This window comes from Lolium perenne, chromosome 7 (assembly GCF_019359855.2).
Source record: "Lolium perenne isolate Kyuss_39 chromosome 7, Kyuss_2.0, whole genome shotgun sequence".
NCBI lineage: Eukaryota > Viridiplantae > Streptophyta > Magnoliopsida > Poales > Poaceae > Lolium > Lolium perenne.
In genome coordinates this window covers 210,802,258-210,815,703 of record NC_067250.2, presented here as the reverse complement: position 1 = coordinate 210,815,703, position 13,446 = coordinate 210,802,258, and the positions used below count along the sequence as shown (strand labels likewise).

The window sequence follows — 13,446 nt, the reverse complement described above, 5'->3', positions numbered from 1 at the left end:
ATGGATAAAATACTTGATCACCTTTTGTTTCCATGAGGATTGAGATTTTTTGAAATTACTGTAATTTTAAGGTTTATGGGGTGGATAGCACTCCCTTCGATCCCTTTTAATTAACTCTATTTTTTAGTACAAAATTGTATTAAGTTAGAGTAAATTAAAGAGTCCGGAAGGACTGAGGAGTACTTTCAAAAAAAGAACTTACATTCGGCCACCGGCCGGTATCACCTGAAGGAAATATCTAGGTCGATGGGTCATCTCATTTGGCACGCAGAAATTTCTTGCCAATTACATCTACTGCAACTGCAAGCGTACATAAACCTCCTCTAAGCAGCGACAATGTCCTGAGTGACACCTGGCTTGCGTCATCGCCAGCCATTGACTAATCCAGGATCACGACAAAGCCATAGTATGATTGAGGAAGTTTCATTACTATAACATCCCTCGATGGCTCGATCGTCATCGCCGGTCATTGACTAATCCGTCCACGCCATTGATGCTCCAAGCATCCAAGCAAGGCTCCTACTAGTTTAATTGCGTTAATGCCCAGTCCGCCAGTCGTGGACGCGTAAGTCGTAACGACCGGCAGCTTCACCTCAAGAAGGTCGCCATGGATGAGGCAGAGGGATAGGTTGCGTGAGCAAGCAACGGAGAATCGTCGATGGTGGTGGTGCTGCTCGCCGTGCCGGCCGCGGTGACCGCGGCCGGCGGGTTCGTGCACGCGTTCCACTTCTCGATCCTGCTGTGGCCGTTCAACCTCGTGCTGCCGCACTCGCAGCTGCGCCATCTGCGGCGCGTCTGCGCCACGCTCCGGAGCGCGGGGGCTCACTACGACGCCGAGCTGCGCGCTTATCTCACCGCCCGGCCCCGCCGGAGAGTGCCAGCACAGCCGCTGCAGCCGCTCGGCGGCTTTTAGAGACGGCCGGGGGAGCTGGGAGCAGCTCGTCTCGCCCGCCATGCTAGCCCTCATCTACATCTCCTACTGATGTGTTGCCAAGGTTCTTGCGCGCTGGAGCTGCTTCATTCTGGCGGTGCTCGTCTTGGATAGATTCATACATTTGCTACAGAATTTTCTTTCGAATTTGCACATGTATACACATGGTGACATGGGTCTTTCGTTACTTTTGCCTCGCATTCGTCGGTGATGAACTTCTTGCTATGTGAATTGAATGGCCTGGATTCACGTTTGGACGAGAGTTCTCCACCTGTATCCGAAATTGAATTACAGGAAAGCACAGTAGTGTTCACATTGCGTAGCTCCTAAATTAACATTGCAGTGTAAATTTTAGATCATAGGTGAAAGTACCATGTCACATATATGGCCGGTACTTCTACGCAAGTGTTGCTATCCTTTACCAAGCCTTCGGAGCCACAACATCTTTGAGCGCTAGACACTCGACAGCAACAAGCCACACCATCACTACAATTTCTCAGGCCCTCTTCTCCGCCATCAGTTTCAACGAGAGGAAAGAGGGAAAGTAAAATTGCAAGAGTGAGAACTAACATGTGGTAAAAGACCGAATATTTTTCAGTAGGATGCGACTTTCGTGGGAACAATTTCTTGACTCGTCTTTCAAAGGTGCTTATAAAGATAGGGTGTATAGAGAGGTGCTTAGACTACTCATAGTAGGAGTAACTTTACTAGTAACTAAGTGTCCAACTCAACAAATTTGCTTATGTGGCAAAGAGTTAATGAGGAGAAAGGATGAAGTAACATAGCTAGTTACTATAACATCACACTTCTCAAGATACAATGAGTCTATAAGCTAATTAATGAAGACATATATGATACTACCTCCGATTCAAGGAATAAGGCGTCCTCGTTTTACGTGTTTTTCGTTTGACTAAGAATTACTTCAAATATATAAAGATTGTTTGTACGAAATTAGCATCATTATAAAGTATTTTTCTATACGAATCCAACGATACTAAGTACATATAATATAACCAAGATTTTGTTGCTTAATTTTTAAGGTCAAAGTTTGCCTTGGAATACGTGTGCGCCTTATTCCTTGTAGTACTATTTTGATGTTACTAACCACTATAAATATAGTAACATAGATCATGTTACTACTTTATGTTACCCCTATGTGCGTTCATAGGGGTAGGAGTATGTGTATATACGTTCATAGGGGTAGGAGTATGTGTATATACGTATACGTGAGCATCCACATGTACACTATGTTTTGCAAATAAAAATGAAAATTCCAAGAGTTCCTTAAATTTAGACAACTGCTCAAACACACGGTGCCAAATACCAAAACGGCCTCCCTACCCTCTCTCCACAAACACTACAAAGTTCTCGTTTGCTACAAGTAAACTCTTGATCACGAAGGTTTAATTACATGTTGTAAGAAGGGAACTCATCCAAACGGACGATTCCATCTCTTGAGAAGATGCTGTGCCTAAGCAGTAACTTGGCCGAGATAAATTACCTAAGGACTGCAATTAGAGTGCCCATTTATAAAGGTACGAACGAGATAACATTGGTCTTATAGTTGGATGAAAAGAGTAACATAATGTTTCAGTATCAATCATCACACGAATAGCAAAACATCCAAATTCGCTTCTGTCAAAGTCTAGCGCTCACTCATTCAGACTACAACAAAAAGTATGCTATGCACTTTTTAAGTTTGAAAGAGGACTATTTCCTCTACGTCACAACATGACAATAAGTAGAACGTGCAGGTTGACAGTTACCAACAAACTAGTTCAACATTCAACACAACATAAAGACAGCTAAGTGGAGCTGATGAAATGTGGATGCATGTTAAATATAACAGACAGAACTGAGAAACCAAAAATGGTTCATATGATTCTCCCGAGTAAACATAGAAAAATTGGTCTCTTGTCCACATCTAACCCACTCCAAACCTCAAAAGCATTACATAAAATTGATGATATCTAGAACAAGACCAGTCCTGCAGCAGGTAAGAGCACACCAGATGAAGAGCTCTCCTAGGCCACCAGAGTGCTGGCTGTGGTAGATTCACTGCAGATAAGCAAGGATAACTTGTCAGAATATACCTTATTAACAACTGGAAACCAAACATGCAGTACAGAATACAAAGCTATTGAGCAAATACAAGCACAACAGAAGAATTCACACTTGAATCCAAATATATAAAATTCAACTGAGGATGCTATGGGTCAAACATCAACTACTGCAACAATTTCGAGAATGCAAACAAGGATCAATCAAATGTATGTGCCAACAATCCAGCTTAGAGATCTTAACGTTTAAGGAAATAATCAGGTTATCATGCCATTCTTACCAAATAAAGAGGCATAAATGAAATTTATCTGCTAACTGGAAAACAAGTTACGCTCATTGTAAATTCCATATTTATGCGAAGACAACCGCAATAAGCAGCACACAGCTTTTTCAGTCAAGCAGAACTCATCTTGATAGAATTAACTGCTACTTACACTACTGGAGGCGCAAAAACTTATGCGTATTCAGCATCTATGCTATGGAAACATACAGAGAAGCATATATAACTCAACAAACATCCAATAACCATCACCAGGCATGCTTTAGCGAGCCAAGTTAGCTTAAATGGATAATATGATAAGAAGCATTTCACCGCAACAAATTTCAACCTAGTTATTTGAGCTAACATACATAAAAATTAGTGATCCGAACTCAGACAATGCATTTAAAAGCTAACTGGTTTGATGATGCATAACAGTATGTTTAACTAAGATATGGCCCAAGTGACTTACTACTTCCAGGTGGGTGGGAGCTTCTTGGTGCGCTTGTAGTAGCGAGCAAGGCGATGGATCCTGCTCTCAACAAGAATGAGCCTGAATTTAGAGTCCTTGTCCTTCCTGTTCCTCTCAAGATGCTTCCTAATGGCCACAGCCTTCTTGATGAGGAAGTAGAGGTCCTCTGGGATGTCAGGGGCCAGACCTACACACCACCACAAAATCCTCGCATGTCAATGCACTTGTCCGAGCACAGAAAACTCGAGAACAATGCAGTTCAGTCTGACAAGGAATGGATCTGACCATGGGCCTTGAGGATGCGGAGAATCTTGCTCCCGGTGACGCTCTTGACGAGGGGGATACCGTGCTGGTCACGGAGCAGAACGCCGATCTGCGAGGGCTTCTGCCCCTTCTTCGCAGCCTTGATGATCAACTCATCAACCTGCAGACGAACGAGACGCATCAGAACAAATCAAATCGAATGAATCAAGCCAAATCGGAGAGCAAATCGAAGAGAGGGGAGTGTTATCTCTTACCTCGGCGACGGGTGTCTTGACCCAGACTGGGGCGGTCCTCTTGTACGGCAGCGCCGACGACGAGATACCCTTCCTGCGCCACAGAGTCACGGAGCAGCCATCATCAGACCAGATGAACCAGTGAAGCGAAGAAATACTAGTACGGGATGTGCGGGGGAGAGGCGTTACCCGCGGCTGTGCATGCGCCCCATGGCTGACGACGGTGTGTTTTGCTCCGGCGACGGCGGCGGCGGTTGCCTGCAGCTGCAGCGGCGGCGCGAACAGCGAGAGGAGCTCGGGCGGCGGCGGGATTGAGGCGGGCGGCTTAGGGTTTGGGGTGCTACTTATAATGCTGCGGTGGCTCTGGGGTGTGATGCTAGGGCTGGATCATTTTGGGCCGGGCCGTATGTACATCCTTGTACTGGCGGAGAATGGTTTTCGGCCCTCTAACTGTTTTTTCTTCTCCTTCCCTTAAAACGGAGGGTTTTTTTGTTGTGTAAAATTTCCAAATTTTCGTGTGCTCCTTTGCAATGGTATGTCATGGTCTGTTGGATCGTGTAGGCTTTGCAATGTCTTTTTACAAGAACATGCTAGAATAGTTACATAGTTCATGTAGAAAGAGCCAAAGAGGTAAAAAGGTCAGGGGATCATTCAACTAGACAGCGGAGGTACCCCGAAACTATGGTGAGCGACTCATGCACGGTTGAGCGAAGGTTCGTGCCGGAGTTTGGGCACTTCAGTCATGGAGACACGGTAACCTGCTGGTAGCTGCCGCTAAGAAAATTAACTGCCGCTCAGAAAATTCCTGGGACTCGAGGATCTGGACAGCCTCGATGTGGTGATCAGTGTGACGCTGGCTTCAGTTCGCTAGTCTGGCAGCAGCTTTAGAAATGCAAACGTTCTTTTGACTCCTGATATATGGCCATATGGGGAGATTATATATTTAAACAAGGTTGAAATGCCGACTGTCATTCAGGAATTTCGCTAGCGTCTGCGCACAGCCTGGTTTCCGGCAGACTTTCATCCCAAATGTAAGTAGCAAAACCAGAAAACACTGATTCATTATGTATGTGTGAATGGTTGAAAAATTGGGGTGACGTCTTGAAATGGCATAGCCGTTTAAAAATAGAAGGCGTTGCAGGGTTAAGCATTTTTACCCAGACGCTCTAAAGATTCGAAGAAATATATATCCAGCTCACGCTGTAACCCTTCAGTGTACACCCAAAAGAAAATAACACCAAGGGGCAATGAAATGGCATGCAAGTTCAGATTGTCACGCAGCTGGTCGTCCAGGAAACTCAATTCCAAGGTTTCTGGGAGAGGATTCTTTCTGGTCATCCGCAGAAGTTATAAGCAGAGACAATCGATAAAATATAGACCAAAGCAACATGCACACAGTGCAGATATGATAGGCAGATAGTCCCTCTGTCCCATAATACAAGATATTACTACAACTAAATACACTCCTATAATTGTTGTAATAACATCTTATCTTTGTGGATGGAGGGAGTACTTCATACTACAGTGCAGAAAACGATCAAACACTCCAAAACACACAAATGAGACATCTCAAAATATTCAATAACCAAACAAACCTAAAAGAGCCACGCAAAAAAAAGTTATGCAAAATGGCTACGAATCCTGAGTGACCAGCAAGTCGTCTATCTCCCAAACAAATGAGAGGCCTTAAAACAAGCAAGGGAACATGCAGCTCACCTGCTGCTAGATGTGAAGAGCAAATGATTTAGCAGGAGTACAAGAAATCACACAAGATATCACAATACAAAATACCACAAGTTACTGATGCATAGGGGAACCCAACTGATAATGAACAGTGGTTTTGCTTCTCTTCGAACTTACCTGAGCATAGGGGAACCCAACTGATTATGAATTCCATTGTCAGCAAAAACATGGAAATGTATGGATTCCGCAGAAAGTTTCTCAATCCTAAGACATCTTAATATAACATATTTACAGTAGAGGCTTCCTATCTATAAACTAACAGCACAAAGTTATAGGCCAAAGAAACAGCATGTAGGTTCACTGGTCATGGCAATTTTGATTAAAATCTACTGAGGTGGTTCACTGGTCATGGCATGCAAACCTCTAAAGATAACATATAAACATACTAGGGATAACTCCTTGTATGCAACTGGAAATTTAAACAGTTCCGGTATATGACAGTGACATCGCGGGCACCAACCAACACAAGGCTAAGAAAGGAAATAAGGAATCCAAGAACTTTTAAGTGGAAAATAAGGAATATAAACAAATGGTGGATCCAAGCAGATTGAATTCTTCTAGGCACTATCACGAGGCTAAGAGAGGAAATTTTTGTTACTAAAACAGTACATCCTATTGATATTGTCACCATCTGATTACACACTATCAACGACTAGGCTTATTATTCTGCCAAATTGCAGAGAAATAAAAAAAATGTTCCAGTGAAAGAACAAATTTATGTTGTTGGTTAGTGTAATACATGTAAACTGAAATACCAGGACGAATTCAATGTTTTTTGCAGATATTACTAAATCGTAGCTCTAAATATGTCTGAATTCCAATTGCAAATCTACAACCTTACCATCACAAGTCACTAATTAGATTAAAACCAAGCATCTTAATAGCCCCATAAAAAAATGGATAAACCAAGGCAGGATTACTCACTTTCTGGCCATGATATTTATTGAATTAATCGGTTTACACTATATTTCTTACTATCAAAGGCTTCTGATATGAGTGCAGCGAAAGTAAGGACAATCAATGATCCGGCAAAACTAGAACAAAATCATAATATTGTATAGGTGAATTGAACGGTAGACTGACTGATTGATTTCAATGTTCTGCAGAGCACTAGTTAATAGTAGGTCCATACATTGGTACATTTTAACAAACACATAGTGAGGGACGACAAAACTAAAACATGAATGTAAACAGCCGAATTACATGAATTGATCAATTGAAACAGGAATAATCCCCAAGCCAAAAACCAAATGTATCAATGATAAGTTCTACAGGTCCATGACAATTCCAGTTATCCAGAACTAGCATCAGAAATTATATGGTCATGTCGATTACAGCGACTTGTCTTTTTAATAATGGGCAATTTTATTGATGCAACAAGCTGATACACCGGTCAACTGTAGAAACAATATCGACATGAATGAATCAAGGGGCACGTATCATAAGAATCATTTCTGAAGCAAGCAATCCATCATAGAAAGTAAAGAGGGTCCAAACTTTACATTGCAGTACCATGAGACAGATCCATAATCACACCATTAATTAATATCGAAACCCTAGGCATTTGGGGAGCACACCGAAACTAGAGCAGAAAACACAGGGTATTATCCAATTCAGAGGAAGGCGCAGCAAATCAGATGATATGATATGAAATAAAATCACGGGAAAAAAGACAAGAGTTATTTTAAATATACGAAGAAGTCTGGGCGGGGTGGGAAATCGGGCGATTCACGGGCGGGCACTACTTGGCGACGATCCTGCGGATGAAGTCGTCGTAGCGGATGGTGCCGTCGGCGGCGACCTCGACCTCGCGGATCCACTCGTCGAACTCGTGCGGCTCGAGCTTCTCGCCGATGGAGGTGAGGACGTGGCGGAGGTCGGCGACGGAGACGGTGCCCGAGGCGTCCTTGTCGAGGACGCGGAAGGCGTCGCGGAGCGGGCGGTCGAAGGGCTCCGGGCGGAGGTGGGCGCGCATGAGCTCGAGGAAGCGCGGGAAGTCGAAGGGCGCCGTGAGCTTCTCCTGCGCGGCGATGTCGCGGAGCTGCGCCTGGGTGGGGTTCCCGCCGAGGGAGCGCATGAGGACGCCGAGCTCCGAGGGCGCGATCCGGCCGTCGCCGTCCGTGTCGAAGAGCGAGAAGGCCTCCCGCATCGACGCCACCTGCTCGTCGCTCAGCTCCTTGCCGGCCATCGCCGCCGGGGAGGTCGGATCGGGGTGGGGATTGGGGTGGGAGATCTCGCGAATCGGCGCGGTGCGGTGCGTCGCAGGGGAGTCTGCGTTTGATTGGTCTGGTGGTGGTGAGAGACAGAGAGAAGGGAGAAATGAAACGTGGGGTTAGTGGCCGTGGTGCCGTCGTCGATTGATTAATCGGCCGTGTGATTGGGCCTTTCGGGAAGGTGGGCTTTTCTCTGCCGAATCTGTACAGATCAGCGTGTCGTTTTTGTTTCGGGCCATTTTACGATGATGCGTCAGAACTGCAACCGTGACAGGCTTGGTGGGCCAGTTCTATACACCGAACAGGTCGGTACGTACGTGCGTACCCAGCACCGTATATTCTGGTCGTGTATTGGGCCTAGATCATTTTTTCTTTTTCCTTTTTCTTTCGTTTTTTCTTTCTTTTTGTTTGTTTTTTATGTTTTATGTTTTCTTTTCTTTTTTTCCTTTCATTCGAATTTGAAAAATTTTAAATTCAAAAAAAGTTTAAATCTGAAAAAAGTTTAATCTCGGAAATTGGTCAAACTTGAAAAATAATCATATTCAAAAACTGTTTAAATTTGAAAAATGTTCATATATGAAAATAAATAATTTTTTGAATTTTTTTCAAACTATACAAAATGTACAATTTTTTAAATATGTTCATATTCGAAAAAAATTCAAATTTCTTTAAAAATATTAGTATTTTAAAAAATACATTTTTTGAAAAGAATTAGATTAAAATTTTGATTTTTTTCAAAACACGAAAATTAGAAGAAAAGAAATCTAGAAAATAAGAAAAAACTAAAAAGGAAAAGAAAACGTAGGTGGGCCGGCCCAACACCCACCCCGGGGGTGTGCGGCACCAGGCCCATACCGACTAGGGACCAATTTCTGTTTTCTGTTTTCTTTTTCTTTTATGTTTTCTTCCTTTTCGTTAGAATTTGAAATAGTTCGAATTTAAAAATTGTTTAAATATGAAAAACGTTCATAGGATTCATAGGAATTATGTAGAATTTGAAATAGTTCGAATCTAAAAATTGTTTAAATCTGAAAATACTCCCGGTCATGATTCATGTTAATAGTAAGTTGTAATATGGATTGCAACTAGGACTCCTTTGATTCATAGGATTTTCATAAAAATTATGTAGGATTTAGATCCTATAGGAATTATTGTTACATTACTTGTTTTTTTTTTTTTTTACTTGTTTGATTCATAAGAACATATCCTATAGAAATCTTGTAGTACAAATCATATAGGAATAAAACAATAGGTCATACCTCATGGAAAAATTGATTTGGTACAATCAAAGGGAACTCATCTTTCACATAGGAATCAACTAGTCATGACATTCCAATCCTCTGATTTTTCCATTTCTATATTTTTCCTATCCTATAAATCAAAGGAGCCATGAGTTTTCAATCGAAGGAGAACTTGTAACACCCTTCTCTATATTCTATTTTGGTTACTTCTAGTGTTTAAGGCTGGTTTAATTTGTAAATCCCTGTCTAAGCACCCCCATTATATATGGCCTAAGTGCCTTCTTGATTAACATAATGGAATTGTTACCTCTCAGCGGCCTGAAATTTATGAAATCGCAATCACATCTCTGGTCGTAGGATCTGTTACATTAAGATTCGCGTTTTGTTGCCAGAGGTCTTTGTGCGCTGCGTCCTATGCATTTGTGTGTCGCACGGTAGCGCGTGCTTCTGTGGGTCGTGGGCTCTGCACGTATGTTGTGGTCTGCAAGTGGTATTGTGTGGCCTTTGGGTTGTCTTTGCATTTTTATTTTTGTTCGGACAATGGTTTCATGCTTCCATACGCGTGTGTGTTTGTAGTCAATCACTAGCATAGACCACACGACAGCTGCATAGACATTTAATTCCCTTTTAGTCTCTGAATTTTTGTTGTAGTTGTTAAAAATTTAGGCACTGTGCACAATTTTGTTAGTTTTACGTGGTTTGTGATAGGTACGTGAATTGCATCTAAGAATTTTTAGTTTCGTTTGGGTTGCCACTGAGATTTTTCAAGTTGCACATGGGCTGCAACTGGGATTTTCGTAGTAGTACATGGATTACTATGATTTTTCTAATTGCACGTGAATGCAAATTTTCTAGGTGCACGTGGGTTGCTGAAAGAACAAGTTGGGGCAAAGTTTGGGTTGTGTTTTGTGCAGGTTCCACGTTGTTGCTAACGCCGGTAGTGCGCCCTGCCACTAGTCAGCCAACAACACCTTTAGAAGTCACGCCTTTGTCCTACTGGTCGATTAAACCTTGGTTTCGTACTGAGGGAAAACTTGTTGATGTGCTCTTCACACCTTCCTCTTGGGGGTCCCCAACAGCGTGTCTACGTACTACGAGTGCACGCCAACAGGGGGATCTTTCGGCTCCTACTTACGTCGGAATTTCCGCCCCTAGTTTCCACCAACAGCTCGATTTCTTGGGGGGGTATACATACCCACCCTTCTTCCTCAAGCTCAGGTTTCTCGAATTACTCAATATCTTGACCTCCAGCTGAGCCACTAAATTCACTTGGTTTCCTCCCTCAACCACCCAAAAGTTCTTGATCTTTGGAGAATCGAAGGAAAAGACCACGATCTACATCTTCACCATTTGCTTGAGGGCACCATTGCTAGTGTTTCCTTTGGAAACCCAAGTTGTTGTTACTTGATTTGATTTGATCTTGTTTTTTGTTGTGTTGTAACAACTTTTGGGAGCCTCCAATTCAGTCATGGATGTGTGCCCGAAGAATCTTGTAAAGGTCCGGTTTCCGCCTCGAGGAAATCACTTATTGCACAAGTGAGCCAGGCCTTCGTGGCGTTACTCACCGGAGAATAGGGTGGGGCCTTTGTGGCGTTGGTTAGACCTTCGTGGCAACCACACCCAAAGTTGTTAGGATCGTGATTCTGAATCGAATTGGAACCTTTATGGTAGGATCACAAAACATAGGATCTGAACTTTCAGAATCGTAAAATCTTAGATTCTACTTAGCAGAATCGTTTAAGTCAATTTGGGTCATAAAATCATAGAATCACATAGTAGAATCATGATTCTGACAACTATGACCACACCTCTCCAACATAGACGTACTTCCCCTCAAAAGGAAGGAACCACGTGCATCATCCCTTGTGTCTCCGCGTGCTCCACTCTCGGTTACCTCTATCCTTTATTGCATTGTTATATATTGCTTCGTGATATCTTGCTTAGTTGTATATCTTGTCATCTAGGTAAATTCACTTAGTTGCATATCTAGAGAATTTAACTTATGTGTCAAACCTTAATTGAAAAAGAATTAAAAATAGAGTAACACCTATTCACCTCCCCTCTAGGTGCGGCATACTATCCTTTCAGTTTCAGTTGAGATTTTCTCAGATGTACATGGGTTTCAACTGTTAATTTTCTGGTTACATGTGTGTTGCTACTAAAATTGCCCTAGTTGCACGTGGGTGTAACTGAGATTTTTTCTAGTTACACATGAGTTGCAAAATTAGATACACGTCAAAATTTTCCAGTTACACGTCGGTTGAAACTTTATTTTTTTCAGTTGCACATCGGTTGCAATTGAAATCTTTTCAATTACACATCGGTAGCCTTCACACAATTAATCTTTTGTCTCTATTCTAGTTTGTTTTTCTAATCTACAATAACACCATGGACCGATCACGTTATTTTTCAAGAAAAAGAAGCACGTTGCGCTACTGAATGTTATTGTTTAGTGGCATATTGCTTGTTTGTAGGTTAGATTTACGGTTATAAGGCCAAAGCTAACGAACTTGAGAGAGCTCAGGTGGACAAAACTCGAAGACGTACAGACAAATCGAGCTTAGAAAAATCCACGAGAACTAGAAAACGTAGGCAAAACTTGACCGGGAGCCCGGAACAAACAGGAAAGGAAAACACATTTACACAGAGCTTGGTAGATTAGTTGCTGATGTCGTAAATCTCTGAGTCGTCGCCTTGACATACTCCCGCACAGTGCACTCTCGATAACTTCCTCGTGGTTTCGAAGAGACGAGCATGCAAGCAACGTACGGTGAATTGGTCACGACGACCCAAGCAGTCGTGGAAGTTAAACGCATCCGCGTCTCGCCCCCACCGATGACACCGCGTTGTGCTGGCTCTGCTCTCCGCTCCGCAAGGCACAACCACAGAGCGGTTCCAAGTTTCAACCTGAATCAAAGGCATCCACCTGATCCACGCAATACTCCCGAGTCTCGATCCTGTGCGCAGATCACTACTCTACGCGGCGGCCATGGCGCTGTGGACCGGGCTGGGTCAGGCGGCCACGGTGGCGCAGCTGGTCGGCGCGGACGTCGGCGGGCTCATCTCCATGATCATGCAGGCTGCGCTGACGGCTCGGCAGAACAGAAGGGAGTGTGAGCAGGTGGCACGCCGGGTCCTCATGATCGCGGAGCTGCTGCCGTACCTGGAGGCGTCTCCGGAGGCGGTCCGGCCGCTGGCTGGGCTGGGCGACACGCTCCATGAAGCGCACGAGCTCGTCATCTCCTGCCAGGGGAGGAGCCTGTCATACCAATTCGCCATAGCCGGAAGGCAGGCCGAAAGATTCAGGGACGTTCAGAGCAGGATCGACTCCTACCTCATCCTCTTCCCCATGGTCAGCCACATAGGCATAACACGCCGCCTCGACCGAATCTACAACATTCTCGTTCAAGATAGCGCCACAAGTTCATCCAGTTCGCCCCAGGTGCAGGTATGTTAAACACAGTGCAAATTGATCAAACACGAGTGTTATTCAATCGTATCGTGATGAAGATAAGCTCAGTAGAACTCAGTTGTGGTAGTTTGTTCCTCAGGAGCCGGCCTATGCAAACCGGTGACTACTTGAACAGAATGGGCAGCTCCGACTCTGATAAGGAGCCTCGAAAAGGGGATGGGCAAGACCCGCTCCAAAGAAGATCTTCACCATCGAACCGCACATTGCAGGTCATTGCACGCCGTTCAGATGAAGAACTCAAAAAACATAGTATAGTAGTTCCGACTTCACAACAACGGACAACCAACACGAAAATATTTGAACACGCTAAAGACCGACTAACAAGGCCCTGCCGTGATAGAACGATCACTAGCGTTTCTTAAGGATAAAGGATTGCAAGTACTCTGCATTATGCAATTGCATATCCAAGCAACATCAATTGTGAGATGCCTCGGGCAAAAAAAAAGGGTGCAGCCGATTTATTATTCGGTCGGGTCGAATAACAAAGTTCAGAAGGTTTAATCTTTAAAGAATAACAACAAAAAATTAAGCTATGAGGTGATATCTTTTACAATTTA

At 43.5% G+C, this 13,446-nt stretch overlaps 3 protein-coding genes across 3 annotated transcripts; 2 read left to right on the top strand and 1 right to left on the bottom strand.

Moving 5' to 3' along the window:
- The first annotated feature begins 462 nt into the window (after positions 1–462).
- On the top strand, positions 463–1,118 carry LOC127314320 (uncharacterized). The gene has a single exon (XM_051344775.2). It carries the CDS (start codon positions 659–661, stop codon positions 911–913), a length of 255 nt encoding a protein of 84 aa, XP_051200735.1. The 5' UTR covers positions 463–658; the 3' UTR covers positions 914–1,118.
- A 1,629-nt stretch (positions 1,119–2,747) lies between these two features.
- On the bottom strand, positions 2,748–8,274 carry LOC127314321 (uncharacterized). Its single transcript, XM_051344776.2, has 6 exons — positions 7,709–8,274; positions 4,410–4,478; positions 4,242–4,314; positions 4,009–4,147; positions 3,724–3,910; positions 2,748–2,989 (listed from the first exon to the last, which is right to left on the bottom strand). Exons 1-6 carry the CDS (start codon positions 8,149–8,151, stop codon positions 2,956–2,958), a joined length of 945 nt encoding a protein of 314 aa, XP_051200736.1. The 5' UTR covers positions 8,152–8,274; the 3' UTR covers positions 2,748–2,955.
- A 4,064-nt stretch (positions 8,275–12,338) lies between these two features.
- LOC127315603 (cell number regulator 13-like) lies at positions 12,339–13,056 on the top strand. The gene has a single exon (XM_051346075.2). The coding sequence runs from the start codon at positions 12,407–12,409 to the stop codon at positions 12,872–12,874; it is 468 nt and encodes a 155-aa protein (XP_051202035.2). The 5' UTR covers positions 12,339–12,406; the 3' UTR covers positions 12,875–13,056.
- The last annotated feature ends 390 nt before the right edge of the window (positions 13,057–13,446 follow it).

Excerpts from the sequence above, each read along its gene's own strand:
- LOC127315603 (XM_051346075.2), top strand. The coding sequence starts at position 12,407 with ATGGCGCTGTGGACCGGGCTGGGTCAGGCGGCCACGGTGGCGCAGCTG.
- LOC127314321 (XM_051344776.2), bottom strand. The coding sequence starts at position 8,151 with ATGGCCGGCAAGGAGCTGAGCGACGAGCAGGTGGCGTCGATGCGGGAG. Across the intron at positions 4,479-7,708 it reads ATCCGCAGGATCGTCGCCAA|GCAACCGCCGCCGCCGTCGC; the intron begins GTAGTGCCCGCC and ends CTGCAGCTGCAG. Across the intron at positions 2,990-3,723 it reads CTCCCACCCACCTGGAAGTA|TGAATCTACCACAGCCAGCA; the intron begins GTAAGTCACTTG and ends GCTTATCTGCAG.
- LOC127314320 (XM_051344775.2), top strand. The coding sequence starts at position 659 with ATGGTGGTGGTGCTGCTCGCCGTGCCGGCCGCGGTGACCGCGGCCGGC.